The sequence below is a fragment of the Orbicella faveolata genome, unplaced genomic scaffold (genome assembly GCF_042242905.1).
Source record: "Orbicella faveolata isolate gen_17 unplaced genomic scaffold, um_ofav_v1 contig_35, whole genome shotgun sequence".
NCBI lineage: Eukaryota > Metazoa > Cnidaria > Anthozoa > Scleractinia > Merulinidae > Orbicella > Orbicella faveolata.
Genome location: NW_028301564.1, coordinates 9,262,501 through 9,277,882, shown reverse-complemented (window position 1 = coordinate 9,277,882; position 15,382 = coordinate 9,262,501). Strand labels below are relative to the sequence as shown.

The 15,382-nt window shown below is 35.7% G+C and overlaps 2 protein-coding genes and 2 long non-coding RNA genes across 6 annotated transcripts in view; 2 read left to right on the top strand and 2 right to left on the bottom strand.

Annotated features, from left to right (window-relative positions):
* Positions 1–15,382, bottom strand: part of LOC110062393 (phosphopentomutase-like) — a 100,062-nt gene that overhangs the window by 46,807 nt on the left and 37,873 nt on the right. For all 3 annotated transcript variants that reach the window (XM_089272978.1, XM_089272980.1, XM_089272979.1), the window contains 7 exons: positions 12,884–12,907; positions 9,183–9,346; positions 8,007–8,130; positions 7,329–7,394; positions 4,114–4,211; positions 3,291–3,388; positions 2,600–2,682 (listed from right to left, as the gene is read on the bottom strand). In XM_089272978.1, the coding sequence (XP_089129104.1) occupies positions 2,600–2,682; positions 3,291–3,388; positions 4,114–4,211; positions 7,329–7,394; positions 8,007–8,130; positions 9,183–9,346; positions 12,884–12,907 (657 nt within the window). The remainder of the gene's footprint in view (positions 1–2,599; positions 2,683–3,290; positions 3,389–4,113; positions 4,212–7,328; positions 7,395–8,006; positions 8,131–9,182; positions 9,347–12,883; positions 12,908–15,382) is intronic.
* LOC110062394 (uncharacterized) lies at positions 6,891–8,079 on the top strand. Its single transcript, XR_002298078.2, has 3 exons — positions 6,891–7,123; positions 7,352–7,424; positions 8,021–8,079. It is a non-coding gene; the product is annotated as an uncharacterized LOC110062394 (long non-coding RNA).
* The window catches only part of LOC149103131 (uncharacterized), a 21,587-nt gene continuing 15,233 nt past the window's right edge, over positions 9,029–15,382 (top strand). Inside the window, exon 1 of the long non-coding RNA XR_016201870.1 lies at positions 9,029–9,158. This is a non-coding gene — a long non-coding RNA (uncharacterized LOC149103131). The remainder of the gene's footprint in view (positions 9,159–15,382) is intronic.
* Positions 13,730–15,382, bottom strand: part of LOC110062378 (uncharacterized) — a 9,452-nt gene continuing 7,799 nt past the window's right edge. The window contains exon 1 of the mRNA XM_020769253.2: positions 13,730–15,382. This exon is cut by the window's right edge and continues 7,799 nt beyond it. The gene's annotated coding sequence lies outside the window, so the exon portion shown is untranslated.

Below are 15,382 nucleotides of genomic sequence, written 5' to 3'. Positions count from 1 at the left end.
TTCGAAGGATGAATACTACCACTGTTTGACAAGTGATGGCAATATTGGTGCCATACAAATGCCCAATAATTAGAAAACGAAGGTCAATTAATCAACATGACATGAGTGTGGGACAAAGAAAAATTCTGAGTCAGAATTTTTCTTTGTCCCACGCTCGTGTCTTGTTGATTAATTCACCTTCACATTTCATTACCGAGCTTAAAAATTCACCATCTTTATTAATTTATCACTACTCACGATGACTTCGATAGCGTTGATCCTAGCAGTATGCAGGACACCTGTCATATATGAACTCAGTTAAATGACCTCGCTCTCCATGAGTTCTCGTAGCTCAGTGGATAGAGCACCTGCCTGGTGTTCAGGAGGTCATGGGTTCGATTCCTGTCGGGGACTCAGAATTTTTCTTTGTCCCACGCTCGTGTCATGTTGATTAATTCACCTTCACATTTCATTACCGAGCTTAAAATTCACCATCTTTATTAATTTATCAATTAGAAAAGGAGTTGTGGTCATCCTGTTTATATAAAAGGTTACCATAGCAACAGTATGACCTGCTAAAAACATCCCTAATTCTAGCTTTAAGCATTTATAACTCAAAAACTAACCCAGTGACCCCTATTTTTAGTGCAGAGTGCACTATTGGGATGGTTTGGGGGCTGATGTGCGCTACGGTAATAAGGTAATAAGGTAATAAGGCAATATGGTACCAAGGCAATAAGGTACTGAGGCAATAATGTGCAAACTTTAAAGTTTGTTTAATTAATTAATATCAATTAATTTATTAGTCTTGAGGCAAGGAAGTGGTTTGGGAGGGGTAGGTGCCTGTGTGCACTATGTAAAAACATATGTCACCTACCTTACTTTATTCATAACATCACAAAGCTATATATTTGGTTTAGGAAACCTCTTGCTCTCCTTGTGGTACTATTCTCTTTAGAACAAAACCAATTTGCCCTAAACGCATGTGCAGCGTGCAGTGCCGACTATATATTAGGTGAAAGATGCATTTCATTTGAGATCACATGACACAAAAACGTTGAGTGCTTTTCCCTGTGGTAAAATCCAACATGTAAGATGCACACGTTCTGGCATTGTTTGGGTGATGTATTCTGCTTTCATCCCCAGAGCCACATGGTTTTTTACATGTTGTGTGACATGACCAAGGACAGCAGTTATTTTCGGGTAACGTCACTTCTCTTGTTTTAGTGCAAAAAACGCTACTGTGACTGCATATCTCATAGAATTGCCCCTAGCTCAGTTCAACAAATATCATCTGCTGTTATCAAACTACACTAGTGTGCTTGCCAGGGTTCAAATTAAGAATGGACACCTTTTGCCTCTCCTTAGCGGCTTATTTATCTCTCTTTCAATTGTCTCTGTGAAAGAGGCCAAAAAGTTAAACATCTAGCCAAACTTTCCAAATTTAATGGCATTAAAACTTGTCAGATTGTGAATCTGTGACAAAAGAAACCAGGAAAGTGTTCAAATGTTGCTGCAGACTCCGTGGCACTAAATGAAAGCGCAGTTCACCGATGTAGGATATATCATCTCGGTCAACTGAGTAGAGGTGGCCTTCAACACCTCTTCTTGAAACACCAACGCTTCTCAGTTGTATTAATCGATATCGCTGAGGTGGCAACTGAACAAGAACATGGTATTCTGTGACTATCTGATGATTAAATTACTTCTTGTTTATCAGTGAAAAGAAAATTTGCATTTTGAATGAAAAACAATCGTTCTTCTTCCATTTCCTCATAAGATATTTAACTTTCTTCCATTTCCTCATAAGATAATTACTCTTTTCCATTTATCTCTAAAGTTTACGAGAAAACAAGGGTTTTATGTCACATACCTTTGTGAGAAAAACAAAACTATCAGGTTACAAACTTTGGCGTGAAAAGTAAAATTGCCACGTTTGCTACTTCCATGTATTATTGAATTTCAAATGGGCGAAAATCAATGTAAAACACCAGAGTAAAATTTGAAAGTTGTCTTGACAAACAGTAATAATATTGTAAGTTATTATTGAACATCGAATGAAAATACAGACATCAAACATACACACTGCTAAGATTGTGACAAGATCATGGCTTATCAAGGTTTCTGTCTGCTCGTATTCTGCAAGGGGAAGAGCTCTAGGTACCAAAGTAAATACAAACCAGGAGTGAACCGGGCAGGGGTGAAGACATGTGTGAATATCGTGCCAGAGCTATACATTGCACTCTGCACTGAGATTGTCTCACTAGTTTATTATTGAATTGTGATAAGCATGATAAGATGCAACTTTTTCAAAGTTAAAAAAATTTTGTAAAGTAGGTTGAGAGCCACCTTAAATTTTCGAAAATTTAAGGGTGTTTTTAGCAGGTCATATTGTTGCTATGGTAACCTATTGTGCCATAAAATTGACAGCAAAATGTTCATCAATGATTGGGCAGTGTTTTGACACCGTGATTTTGACATCAACTGATATAGAGGTTATAATGACCCATCAAAATCTACGTCCTGGAAAGTGCTGGAAATTGTTTCGAGCCACCTTACGGTCAACATACTACACTAGTATAAACCCACCCATTAAGACACATTCTTAATGATCACTGACCTCAAACTGGAATCCTTCTTCCCTGGCCATAGCTTGGAGCATTTTCGAAGAAACTGTGCTTGCAATCATGTACACAGATGAACCTGGTCAACCAATAATTAATCAGTAACAAGAAGACTAAAGGCCAAAGAAGACTGGTCCAAATTACTCTCAAGTGCTGCAACATGACATTTCTCCAACTCATTAATAATTAACCAAGTTTTAAATTTTGAAGATTTGATCTTAATAAGACTAGAATTTTATGATTTTATTTCTCTGTTTCTCCCTAGTTTTAGTTTTGAGTGAGAAGATATATCGTACACTCAAGACAGGATAGTTTACTGCAATGATCCTACCTCCTGGGCCGGGTTACTCAAAGCCTGATTAAGCTAGTCCAGGATAAGCGAGAATTTTGATTTGAGTTTTGCAACTTTGCTGTGAGGTTTTCTGTTTATATTGTTGGGCCTTCTGTTTTGGGTTTGAATATTCTCAAACTACACAAAACAAAAGCAGTGAAAAAATTTGTCTAGAAGAAAAATTTATACTTTGGCTAACTTTTAATCCTGGGCTAGTGTTAACCAGCTTCCGAACAACAAAGCCCAGAGACTTTTAATTCACAAAAAAGTATGCCTATGTTTTCAGTACAAGTAATACTAAGTAAATCAACCTCTGAAAAGAAACTTGACTTGATTTAGTTTGAGCTGTGGCATACCTGGATATAGCTCTGGATGCTGCCTTTTGTGACAAGTGAATGCCCACCATCCAAACAAGCTTCCTATTTCATTACCAGTGAATACCTTCCACTGACCACTTAAAAACACATTACAGAAAATCAGTTCATCTTCACAAAATCAAAATTTAAATGTGTAACTATACGTATTTAGTGGAGTTCATGTCAAGTAAAATGGGGAGAAGCTTTTTTCAAATCTCAGAAATTGTTTAAAAATTTGAAAGGTATTAGCACTAATGAGTTGCCAAGCTTGGAACAGATCTTATTGTGTAAAGCAGGCAAGTATACTTTTTGGCAAACCTTTAGCAAATAATATCTGTCCAATCAGCAAAAGTAGAAGCAAAGGGCTAGTTCAAAATAATGATTGTTGATTTAGATAGGCCTTGCCTTCAAATACAAAAATTATAGCAATTCAACATTTCAATGTTAGTAATACCTAACATCATTATGACGAAACAGAGACAACTGAAGTTGTGAAAGTCAAAAATAGAGGTTAAAATGAATAAAATTAGCTACTGAATTGAAATAATGGCTCATTGAAATTATCAATTATCGGTTCTGCACCATAAGATTACATAATGGAGCAGCCATGACAAATAACTCTGACTCAGACAATCTCAGCAGATGGTTTTACAAATAAAAATGCACTTGTTCTCCCCAAGTGAATTAAGGAACATGCCTAGGGACAAAAGGGACATCAGCCATGGATGTTAGTTCAGACAATGCTTGTTGATGGACTATGGGTGCTCCATGGTTGTTTTACTGAGCACTGTTGAGAATTTCTACAAAGGGTATTTTCACTTACTTTGGCTGTTTCTCTGCAAGAGCCATTCTATCAGAGTCAGGATCATTTGCCAGAATAACAGAGCACTTATTCTCATTAGCAGTTTTCATTGCAAGGTCCTGTTTAAAAAAGAACAAACTGCAAGTCAGTAATTCTAGTTTCAAATGACAACAAAGAGCATTATTATAGTCTGTAGACTATCAGCTGTATGTCAATCAATCAATCAATCAATCAATCAATCAATCAATCAATCAATCAATTAATTTATTAACATCATTGCGGGGGATTGAGGTTGCCCTCAGTGTCCAAGCCAGAGGCTCACGTATAAAACGCATGATTAAAATAAAAGAGATAAAATTAAATAAGAAATAACAAAGTAATAAAAAAGATACATACATGGAATTGTCAACAATTATCATGCTATCCAACTATCCAACAAGCTCGATAATAATTATTTAGTTATAAATATAATATATACGCATCTAACCTAAAATTGTGACAAAAAATAATGTAAAAATTTAAGATTGACAGTAATTACATAGACAGCTTGTCCTTAAATTTACAAGATTAATAAACTCCAAATGTTTTTGAAATACAGTTAAGTTGGGTGACTGCTTAACATGTGTGAGTAACTTGTTGCATAGATGAGTAACCCTATAAGTAAAAGAATTATGGAAGTATTGGTTGTTATAGGAGGGTTGAACAAGGATACACCTCTACCCGTTAAGTTATAATGTGAGACACTGAACTTTAAGAAACTAGAAATATAACTGGGCCCATTTCCCTTTATACATTACATAGTAATGAAAGTGATTGTTCATATCTTCTAAATTCCAAAGAATTCATTCCTGCTATGGACAATATACTGTAGAGTTGTAATCCAAATCATTTCCAGTATTTAAAAGAGTCTTCAATGCATAATGATTAGTTAGTTAACTAATTAATCAATTAACTAGACTTTAAAGTTCACACCTTAGCATGTTGTAGCATTAAGGTGTTAGCAAACAGCAGCCCCCAAAACCAGCCCGGTAGTGCACTCTACACTACAAAGCAGTTAAGCTTTTTAAAGTGCCACTAACCCCCCAAATTTTTTTTCGCTAATATAAATTTCCTTTTTCTCCTGATCACCACTGCGAAAAAATTATCGTTGCAGCTATTTTTGTTAATTTTCTATGAATTTTTAAAGTTTGTAAATTTGCCCTTTTCTATGTTCACGACCAAGGAATAGCGGAGAATGGGATGAGTTGGCTTTTGACGTCACTTCAGGAATAACAATATTTTGTTTCTGAGAAGAATGAATGCAAACATGCGATAGTGTGCGTCAAAATCGTTGCAGAATACAAGAAAGATATGTTGTTGGAGGCTGTAGCAATACAGGATGCGTAGAATAGAGTATTCCTCTTTGTTCAATACCTCTATGTCGATGAAACTCTACCAGAAATGAGAAAAAGACCAAAGAAGTGGGCTGCTCTGTGTGAAGCTAAAGCCAGGGAGCCATTGAGGATTTCTTCGATCTCGGGTTCGCCGCCACTGTAAAAACGTAGAGATTTTCATGGCCTGTATATTCTTCTCTATCTCTAGTGGAAAGCTTGAAATTGTCAAGGTACTGCATAAGACACGAATTTGGGATAAGCTAGAAGCCATCTGACTATTTCGAGCGCAAACGATCCTCCGACGTGAGTTCCAGACGAAACTATAGGTGACGAAATTACATAGTAAATTAAACATGTCGCATTTTGAAATAGAGACTTGTCTAAACGAATAGTAAACTAAACCTACGTTCTACAACTATGCGAAGAAGATTGTTGACACTTCGAACTGGTGAACTAGCTATGTATTTGTGGATTTTAATAAAAACACACACACGCCGGAGGTCACCTGTAATCTGCCCGTGTTTCTCAATGGCCATTCCGAATACAAAATTGTTTTGCTCTTTTAGTTTCGTCTTTGAGGAACAAAATACATCTAAATTACAAACTTAGAATGGATCAAGCATTTATAAATATACGAGGAAAGTGAAACAAACAATTAAGATTGACCTTATAGCTACCGATGGAGATTGTTGTGCTGAAAGAAGAATGCGCTTGTCAGTCAACCGAAATGTAAACTAATAAGTCGAGGACTCCCAGGTTATTAGCGTGCGTAAAATAGACACTTCATTCAAAATAACAGTGAAGTAGAAATGTATTCATTTAACTGAAAGTATACTGAACATCTTCTCAAGATCTTGTCAAGGGATTTTCCATGATTTCACTAGTACGGAATATGCAAATTTGCATAGCTTGTGTTCGTACACAGTAATTGAATATGCATATACTACGGTTGGTCGACAATAACAAAGGGAAAAGTTACCTCACCTTCGAATATTGTTTGCCAACATCTCTGCCCATCTCTTACGTGAAACCATTTTCAATCATAGAACTGGAGAAGTAGGCAGGAGTGAAGTACGACTGCATCACATTTTAACTTGTATTTCGGGGGAAATTAATATTTGAATGTAAAAGTGTTTTGTCACTCCGAAATTTGCACGTTCCGTAAAGTCAAATTACCAACTCTTCAGTCATTGTTTGTACCTTTATAGCCCAAATGGACTGGCAAATTGTTGATCCCAGCCTAAATATAATTATACAACGCGACGATCTCAACTGGCGACCCGCACTTCGAAATGGAAAAAAATATGTACTTTGCAGCCGTCCAAATCGTAGCTAGACTCCGAATTGTAATGCTAGATGATACAGTTCTTTCACTTAAAGTTCTTGTCCAGTTTTGATGAAATATGAATCACAAATAGCCCGAAAATGTTTTGACTGCCCTCGAAGCTCAGTCAAAAGTCTCTTGAGTGTTTTAGCTTGGTTCCCGAAGTGACGTCACTAGTAGCCCGACCCAGATCCCACTTTGCGCGGTCGTGAACATGGAAATTACATGTTTAAATGCCTGTCGAAATGCAGGGATTTTATCAATCAAGATAATTTTTTCGCTGAAGTAATCAGGGAAACTAGTAGATTTTATAAAATGAAAAAATTTTTTGGGGGTTAGTGGCTTCTTCAGGCTTATATTCCACTCACAGGAGCAATAAGCTTCTTCAAGATTCTTTGTCCATTACTTTTCTATAAGAACTTTACTCTTTAACATTTGCAGGTCATTTGGGATTTTGATTCTTTCTTCTAAGTACAGTACTACGTTACTTGCACATTGAGTCCTTTTTGGCTTATTTATTGTGATACTGATTTACTAACCAAGGCACTTTTTCCTTCCTCAGGGTTGGGGTATCTTACAGTTGGAAACTCAGGATCTGGAACCATCTAAAAAAAAAAACAACCCAGTAACTACAGGTATCACACACTGATATAGATAATGATGATGGAATACATAAGGATACAATTCTTCTTACTTGCAACTGTACGTAGTGTCAAGACAAAAATTAACATGCACTGACCAAACAAAGAGCATTTTGCTGCAACATGCATATTTACCAAATGAATATGTACAATTGTACAAAATTATTGGCTGTAAAGTAATAAAGTAATTGCATAGGATGATAAAATTATATGTCATGATGACACTTCTTTCAACAAGCTACATCTTTTCCATTTCTTAACATATTTGCCAGAAGTTTTCTATTTTTGAAAACTAGAATAAACCTCTTCTTTTAAAAATTACACGTATGTTTTCAGCTAAAAGAAAAGAAACCTAAAATATCTACTCAAAACTTCACAAGAACTTCTAAATAACAGGCCAGTGGTGTGCATGTTTCCACATTTGACACAGTTTCTAACAGGGCAATGGAAAGACCCATAATACGGTACAAGATGTACCGGTACAGTATGTAGCAAATGATTATATATTCTAGAATACCTATCAAAGTATTTGCATAGAAAAAAGGCGTGTAGATTCACAAAGTCCTGTACATCTACCTGTTCTCTCACAGATACAAATGGGGGTAGGTTAAATGCCTCAAATGCCAGCTCAGCAAACCTTTGTCCAACACCATGCATGGGAGTAAAGGTATACTTAAGTTTCGTTGTTTTATTTTCCTCACTAAAGGGGAGAAACAGATAATGACCCTCAAAATAAATTAGCAACAACACACCACAGTGATTAAAGCTCCAGTAATGTACAAATTATGCACATGTACAGACCACCTTGTTCATGAAAATTGTACAATATTGAAAGTACAATACATAAGATAAGATGAGATGAGATAAGATGAGATGAGATGAGATGAGATGAGATGAGATGAGATGGGATGGGATGGGATGTGATGGGATGGGATGGGATGAGATGAGATGAGATGAGGTGAGATAATCTCTTTGCCTCAACACAGAAAATGTGACACTACTTTACTTACACATCACAATACATTTGTTGCTGGTTACTTATTCTAGTGCAAAGTAAGAATTAGGGAAAAAAGAAACCAGGGAACAGGTATGGTTAAAAAAGTTGTGTGCACACATACCTCCATGGCAAGAATAAATAATTAATGTCTTTAAGTAAAAAACAACTCATTTAAACTCATGAAGTAATACAGCATATAGTGGATTAAGACCTTAGCAGAAACAACCCACTAAACTATTGTAATATTCCAATTTGTACACTGTTCACCATATTTAGAGCAATCTTATGGTGGCAGTCTGATCTACAGACTCATCTGCAATTACTAAAGACTGCAATAGAATAGACTTTTGCATCATATGGAGAATTATGGAGGGAGTTATTGGCTTTGGCTGTCTACATAATCCTTCATATCATACTGTCTCATCCAATGTTATTGTTTAACTTTTAAAACATACGAGCCAAGGAGCATGTAAAAATACTTTCTCCATTTCATTCAATGAAACAACTGTGACATTTTACAATGCACTGGCTGGATAAAAAAAAAAATCGTCAAATCATAAGTTGCAAAAGGAATTCACATTTATGTTATCTTTTCTTTAGTTAGTAATTTCCATGCCCATTGGTGTGAAGACATGACCAAGAGAATCATTTCTTTGCTGTAAACTGTACTGTACTGTACACACATACAAGTTGCTTGAGGTAATAAAGAGACAAAGCACTGTTAAATTCAGGTGAGGATCTTGAAGTATAATCACCTGAAATGAGAATACTTTTTTATGTCTTCAAAATAGAATGTACATATCTCCTCATAAGGGTCTTTTATCAGAGGACTGGAAATGCAGATGTCCCATGAGTCTTTCCAAGGAACTTGGTTCTTCCCTATACACTGTGAAATACCCTTGTCACGAGGAGACTTGATCTGCAAAAAGTCAGAGTAAAATCCACATCTAAGAACCATTCAAACAATTATATAAATTCCAGACAGCAAGTCCTCATGTAAGGGCCACATTACAGTAAATAAGATGTTCAGAGCAATAAGAACAGGAAATTATGCTAACAATACTATAACTTGGTCTACTTCTTCTTGTAGGAATGTAATATGACTAAGACAGTATCAGGGAAAATAAATCTTTGACAACCTGTTTACAAGCACTACATGCCAATCTAGTTATTGATACTTTTTTATATATACAAAAAAGAAAAAGAATATTCAATCATGTGAATCAGATAAATACCTTACTATATCCTAGTTTCATAATGTGGTATTCCAATTTCTCATAATACAGTGTTCTCCACAGATTTTAACGCAGTCAGCCAAAAATTTAAAGTAGCCAGCACTTACAAATCCAGCATCCGAAGGATTTGAGCTTCTAGGGGGGTAGGGGGCATGCCCCTCCCCCTCCCAAGGAAAATTTTCAGAAATTATGTGGCTGGAGATGTGATCTGAAACATTTTGGGGGCAACTGAGACAAGAAAAGATATGTCATTTTTGGTCAGTTTTTGTGCCGTTTTTATGCAAATTTGACAGTATGTACTACAAATACAGTTACATTTATTGAAAAGTTTGTCGTGCAAAAATTGTACAGTAGTTATTACTTGCAATATACAACATTTTTCTCTTAAAACCAATTTTCAAAGCCTCCTATTTTCACGCCTTTTATTTTCATTCCAAGATATGCAGAAACAGATGCAAAGAGACTCCGTCTGACTTTCAACATAGCTGCCATGTTAACTGTTTAGCGAGCTTGAGCAACTAGCAGTGAAATGCAACCTCATGAGAATCTACCTTCTCCTTATGAGAATGTTGCCTTATTAAAACTACAGTAGAACCCTGGTAACTCGAACTAGGATAACTCGAACTTCCCCGCTAACTTGAACTGAGTCTCAATTCCCTTAGATTTGACCCAACTTTTCAGTCATTTTTACTTGGTTAACTCAAACTTGGATGACTCGAAAACCCCGCTAACTCAAACAAAATTTTGTTTCACTTGATCAAAATTTACCCCGATAACTTGAATTTCTGGTTCTTATAACTCGCCACGGATGCCCACTGAGATATCCCATAAGCTTTTCTTCTCATGTGATCGAATTCTAACACTAGAACAAAGACTGGAGCAATTTGATTTTAATTAGTACAACGAAGAGATCACTGCAAGCAAAGTCAGATCTGCAATGATGTGCTGAATTCATACAGTCTGCTGGTGAAGGAGGGTGCAGAGGAAATCAGAAGCCATGTACAGCAAATAGAGGCATTAGCAGAAAGAATCTTCAGGAGTTCCCTACGACAGCAGATGCTGCATTCATTTTTTGTGCCTAAGCAATGAGAACTTAACGACCACGATGCAAAAGGGAACATAAATTGAGTGTATTAAATAAACTTAGTTACATTCATAGTATTGCATTGTTGTAAGAATGCATAATCCTTACAGTTGTTACAAAATTTATTAGTTTCTCGTGAAGTAACTTTAATTTGCACTGTCTTGTATCTCGAAGTGCTGAAAATCAATAAACTATTAATTATAAACCTGGAAAATTGAATATTTTAATTGACCCCGATAACTCAAAACCCGGCTAACTTGAATAGTTTTTCACTTCCCTTCAGAGTTCGAGTTACCAGGGTTCTACTGTATTAGAGTTGTCGTAGACTTGAGAATCACCCTGGGATGAAGTTATCTTGAACAAACCAGTAAATTTAACATTGCACAATCAAATAGCTGATCAGTCGGCAATCACATGGTGATGTATGTAAACTAAAAACCTACAGTAGCATAAACTTACTGATTTCTGTATGTTCCTTTGAATTGAAACGAAGAAGCTTGTTATTTTTCCCCTCTTTCCATCTTTTTGGCTTTCTACGGATTTCGCTTTGACATTTCTGATTTCGCAAAAATTTTCTCACTAGGTACGTCAAGTCATTCGCACCACATGCTCATTGAGAGACAAACTTGGACAAAGGAATTTATGAAATGTGTGGACAGAATTGGAACAGAATCTCAACAAAAGTTGTAGTCTACATTGATAGCCTTTTAACAATGCTACATGTCTTTGAATGACTAAAATAACATTTTATGTTCTTATCTGTCTATGACACAAGATAGCTATTGTTTATCGTTTCCTTCAGAAATAATAACAGGTTTGCACACTATTACTGTTAAAATTTAAGTAGCCGGCGCTTGAAACGTGAGTAGCCGGCAACAAACGTTGGCCGCTGGTGCTTCTGGAGAACACTGCCAATTAAGAAATAGAAAACATGTACCATGTTTCTATCGAGTTATAGAAACACAAGTGGAAGTTTGGGAGATTGGGAAATGCTGTGGGAACATGAGCCGCAGGCGAGTGTTTCAACAGCTTTTGCGAGTTCTCCCAAACTTTCATGAGTGTTTCTATAACTCGACAGAAACATGGAGAACATGTTTTCTATTTCTTCTAGAAAACACTGCGACGAAAAAAGGAAAACAACTTGTTAACTTTGGTTATCAAAGTGTAAATTCTCTTTACTCGCACCATCATTACGTCAACAGCTTGTGCTAGTTCCGTGTTTCTGTCAAGTTATAGAAACACGATTTTTAACCAGTCAGTGCCTGTATTTTCTTAGGACTGTTTTCTAATGTGCATTTGATACCATCATAGCAAGTGATAGAAATATATAACAAAATAGATCTCTTATGTTTCAGAATGTTCCACAATCTCAAGTAGTCTAAGGCCTGGGTCAAAGGCTTTTACTGGTGAAAATATTATTAGTTATATTTCTGAAGGTATAAATGGCAATGAAACCAGATTTAGCACACAGATAAGTTTTGACGTCCTCGACATTTTAAAGTAGAATTGGTGCTTCTGACAGGTCATGTGACATGTCATGTGATGTTTAGCGGAAAATGGTTATTATTTGAGGATTTGGTGGGGGTTTTTAGTAATAACATCCTGCAAAAACGTGTTCTAAATGCAGGTCAATTATTTCCATCCTCTGACGTTTGGTATGACCGTCCCTCTTTTCACAGAAAAATTTCTTAGGGTGAAAGGTCCTTTTCTTCAACAAAATTCGACTTTTGGACATTTATATCTTCTATAAACAAAATCAAGGGAGGTCATTCCAAACGTAGTAAGGTAGATAATTTAAATTTGCATTGCAAACGCTCATTTATTGATCAACAGAATGAAAATTAGCCACCAATTTGCCGATTTACCAAATTTTAACAAAATGATCACATCACATGTCACTTGGTCAAAATAATATGTTAAGGCAAGGCAGGATGTCGAGTTTTATAATCAAGGAAATGTTCAGCTTGGGAAAACAAATATAACAAAAGATATAGCTGCCCAACCATAATTCTACTTTACATTCCTGACCCAGGCCTTAAACTGCTTGAGAATAATAACATGATTATCAAATGATGTGCTCCTGAGTTGTAATTGATTTTTAATTGTTGTCAGTAATTGTAAGGGAGTGATGCCATACCTGAGCTCCATTGTCGAAGTAAACCTGAAAAAGGAAAACAAAATTCATGTAACTAAACAAAATCAAAGTACAATTTCCATTGATACTAAAAATTATCCTGCTCCTTTCATGATCAAAATGTAAACAAAGTGAAGCTGAGTTGAATATATTTCACTATAAGGAATCTCACAAATAGCTTTTAATTTTTAACCCTAGAATCAAGGGTCACAGGTCATGGGTTCAAATGCCATTCAAATCTAGATTTTTTCCAGCTTTCTCTTTGCAACTGCTTAACTTAAGTCTTGCAGACTTAATATCTTAAGGCTGCAATTTCAATAAAAGTGCACACAATCATCTTGAGCGCATCTTATCCTCATGTATCAAGCATATATTTGCCACATATTTTGAGGACAAAAATACATACATGTATTACCAACCTACAACTAAAAGCACATGCCATACATGTACCTGTTACATGTATAAATTATTGTACTTTTTTCAGAGGTATCATAGGCCCTTTGCATGACCTGGGCACATGATAAAAATCAGAAATGCTGGGCTGCGACATCCAATAAAAACAAAGGACATCTGCACATCTTAAGTTGCATACTACTGGTACATAATATTATTAACTGGTACTGTCCTTATGTATAAATTCTTTTACCTCCAGTCTAGAAACATGATATTTTAATCAAAGTGCTCTGTGAACAAACTTGTGAATTGAAGAGGTGAATGAAATTAGTTATAGGATTTTTTGTACAATGTGTGCTTAGGCTTGTTGGATCATCTGGGAAGTTATTTTTTATATGTTTTCTGAGATCATCAGAAATATCCCCAACTATAATGTCAACAGCTTTGATCTAAGCCTTATTTTTTTAGAGAGGATATATAGGACATTGTTGTGAGCATCTACTGATGTGTTTGAGGTAAATAAATGTGTTACGTTCATTACATAATTTTCTTCCTCTGGTCAGCCTCCTAGCTCCTATGCAAACACTCTTATGAATTCTTTGTGTTTCTAACTGCCTTTTGTAATGTACATGATAAAGATTTACGTCTCATTGCATTTGAATAAAAAGGCCAAATAAAGTTTTACAACTTGTGCAATTCTTGATTATGTGGATTTTAACTAGGAAAATAATGACTAAGCTATCTTGTTCTGTACTTGTTGAGCTAGATTACTGTTCTTGCTGTGTTATGGTTTACCAAGATTTTATTCCAAAAATATTACGTTAGGTTTTCTAGTCCTTGTTTATACTTGTTTGGTATTGCTATTTTAGCGAGTAATTTTGAAAATAATATAGTTCATATGATTCTTACTTGACAAGTGTAGCGACACCTAATCTCACTACCAACCCCAGTGCCCGGATGAGGTCAAATACTCTAATGCCAAAGTGTCGAGGATTTAAAATAGCTAGTTTGAATATTATTTGTCTTTTGAAACACATAGATGAACTTTGCGTTTTTCTAAAATTAATGATCAAAACATCGACGTTCTAGCCATAAATGAGACCAGGCTAAATGAAAGCATTTGCAATCAGGAGGTAAAAGTCCAGGGTTACGATATAATCCGCCGTGACAGGTCAACAACTGGCAGGTTTAGTGGCAGCATATGTTTTTACATTCATTCAAACATAAACTATTCTGTCCACACAGATTTGGACAGTCAGCTCCTGTAAATGATATCAATTGAAATTCGTAAACATAACTCAAAACCCTTTGTTATTACTTCATGGTACAGACCTCCACATTCACCCCATGAATTTTTCTTGCACATCAACACATTGTTTAGGCAAATTAGATTCTGAAAACATAGAACATTTTCTCATGAGGGATTTGAATTGTGACGTGCAATCCAAAGACGATGTTAATGTGAAAGCTCTCCTAAACATAACAGATATTTATGGATTGGAACAACTACCCGAATTAACCTACTACAAGTATTTTAATTGATTTGATTTTCACAAATCGGCCAGAGAATGTGTATTGTTCAGGGGTGTCTCATCTCGCCATAAGTGACCATAGTTTAGTTTAAGCATATTGAAAAATCTCAATTCACACTTTCTCCAGAGGAGTTAACTTGATAACATATAGACAGTTTAAACATTTTAATAGTGCAAATTTTTATGGGGATATTTTAGCCCAACCTTGGGATGACATAAAGCAATTGAAGGCTTTCGTGCGAAAAGGGCTTATGTACAATTTTGGGTTGATTTTTATTTTTTGCAGGATCGAGCTAATTTTTGGCAGACTGACTTGTTTTGACATGAAAAGCATCGTTTTGTAATTGTTTTTGTTGATTTGCTCTTCGTTTTCGAGAAATAATGTATACAAAAAAACTCAGTTTTCCAAGTGGCATCTTTTGGAGCGAATCCTTTGAAGGTGGATTTTGATGCAGCACGAACTTAAACGGTTATGTTCAGCAGCTTCGACAGCACGATTTTTTAAAATAGATGTTTTGATTTTTGAAAGAAGTAGAGAAATAGACTGGAAAAAAATCGACCAACCTCGTATCGAACT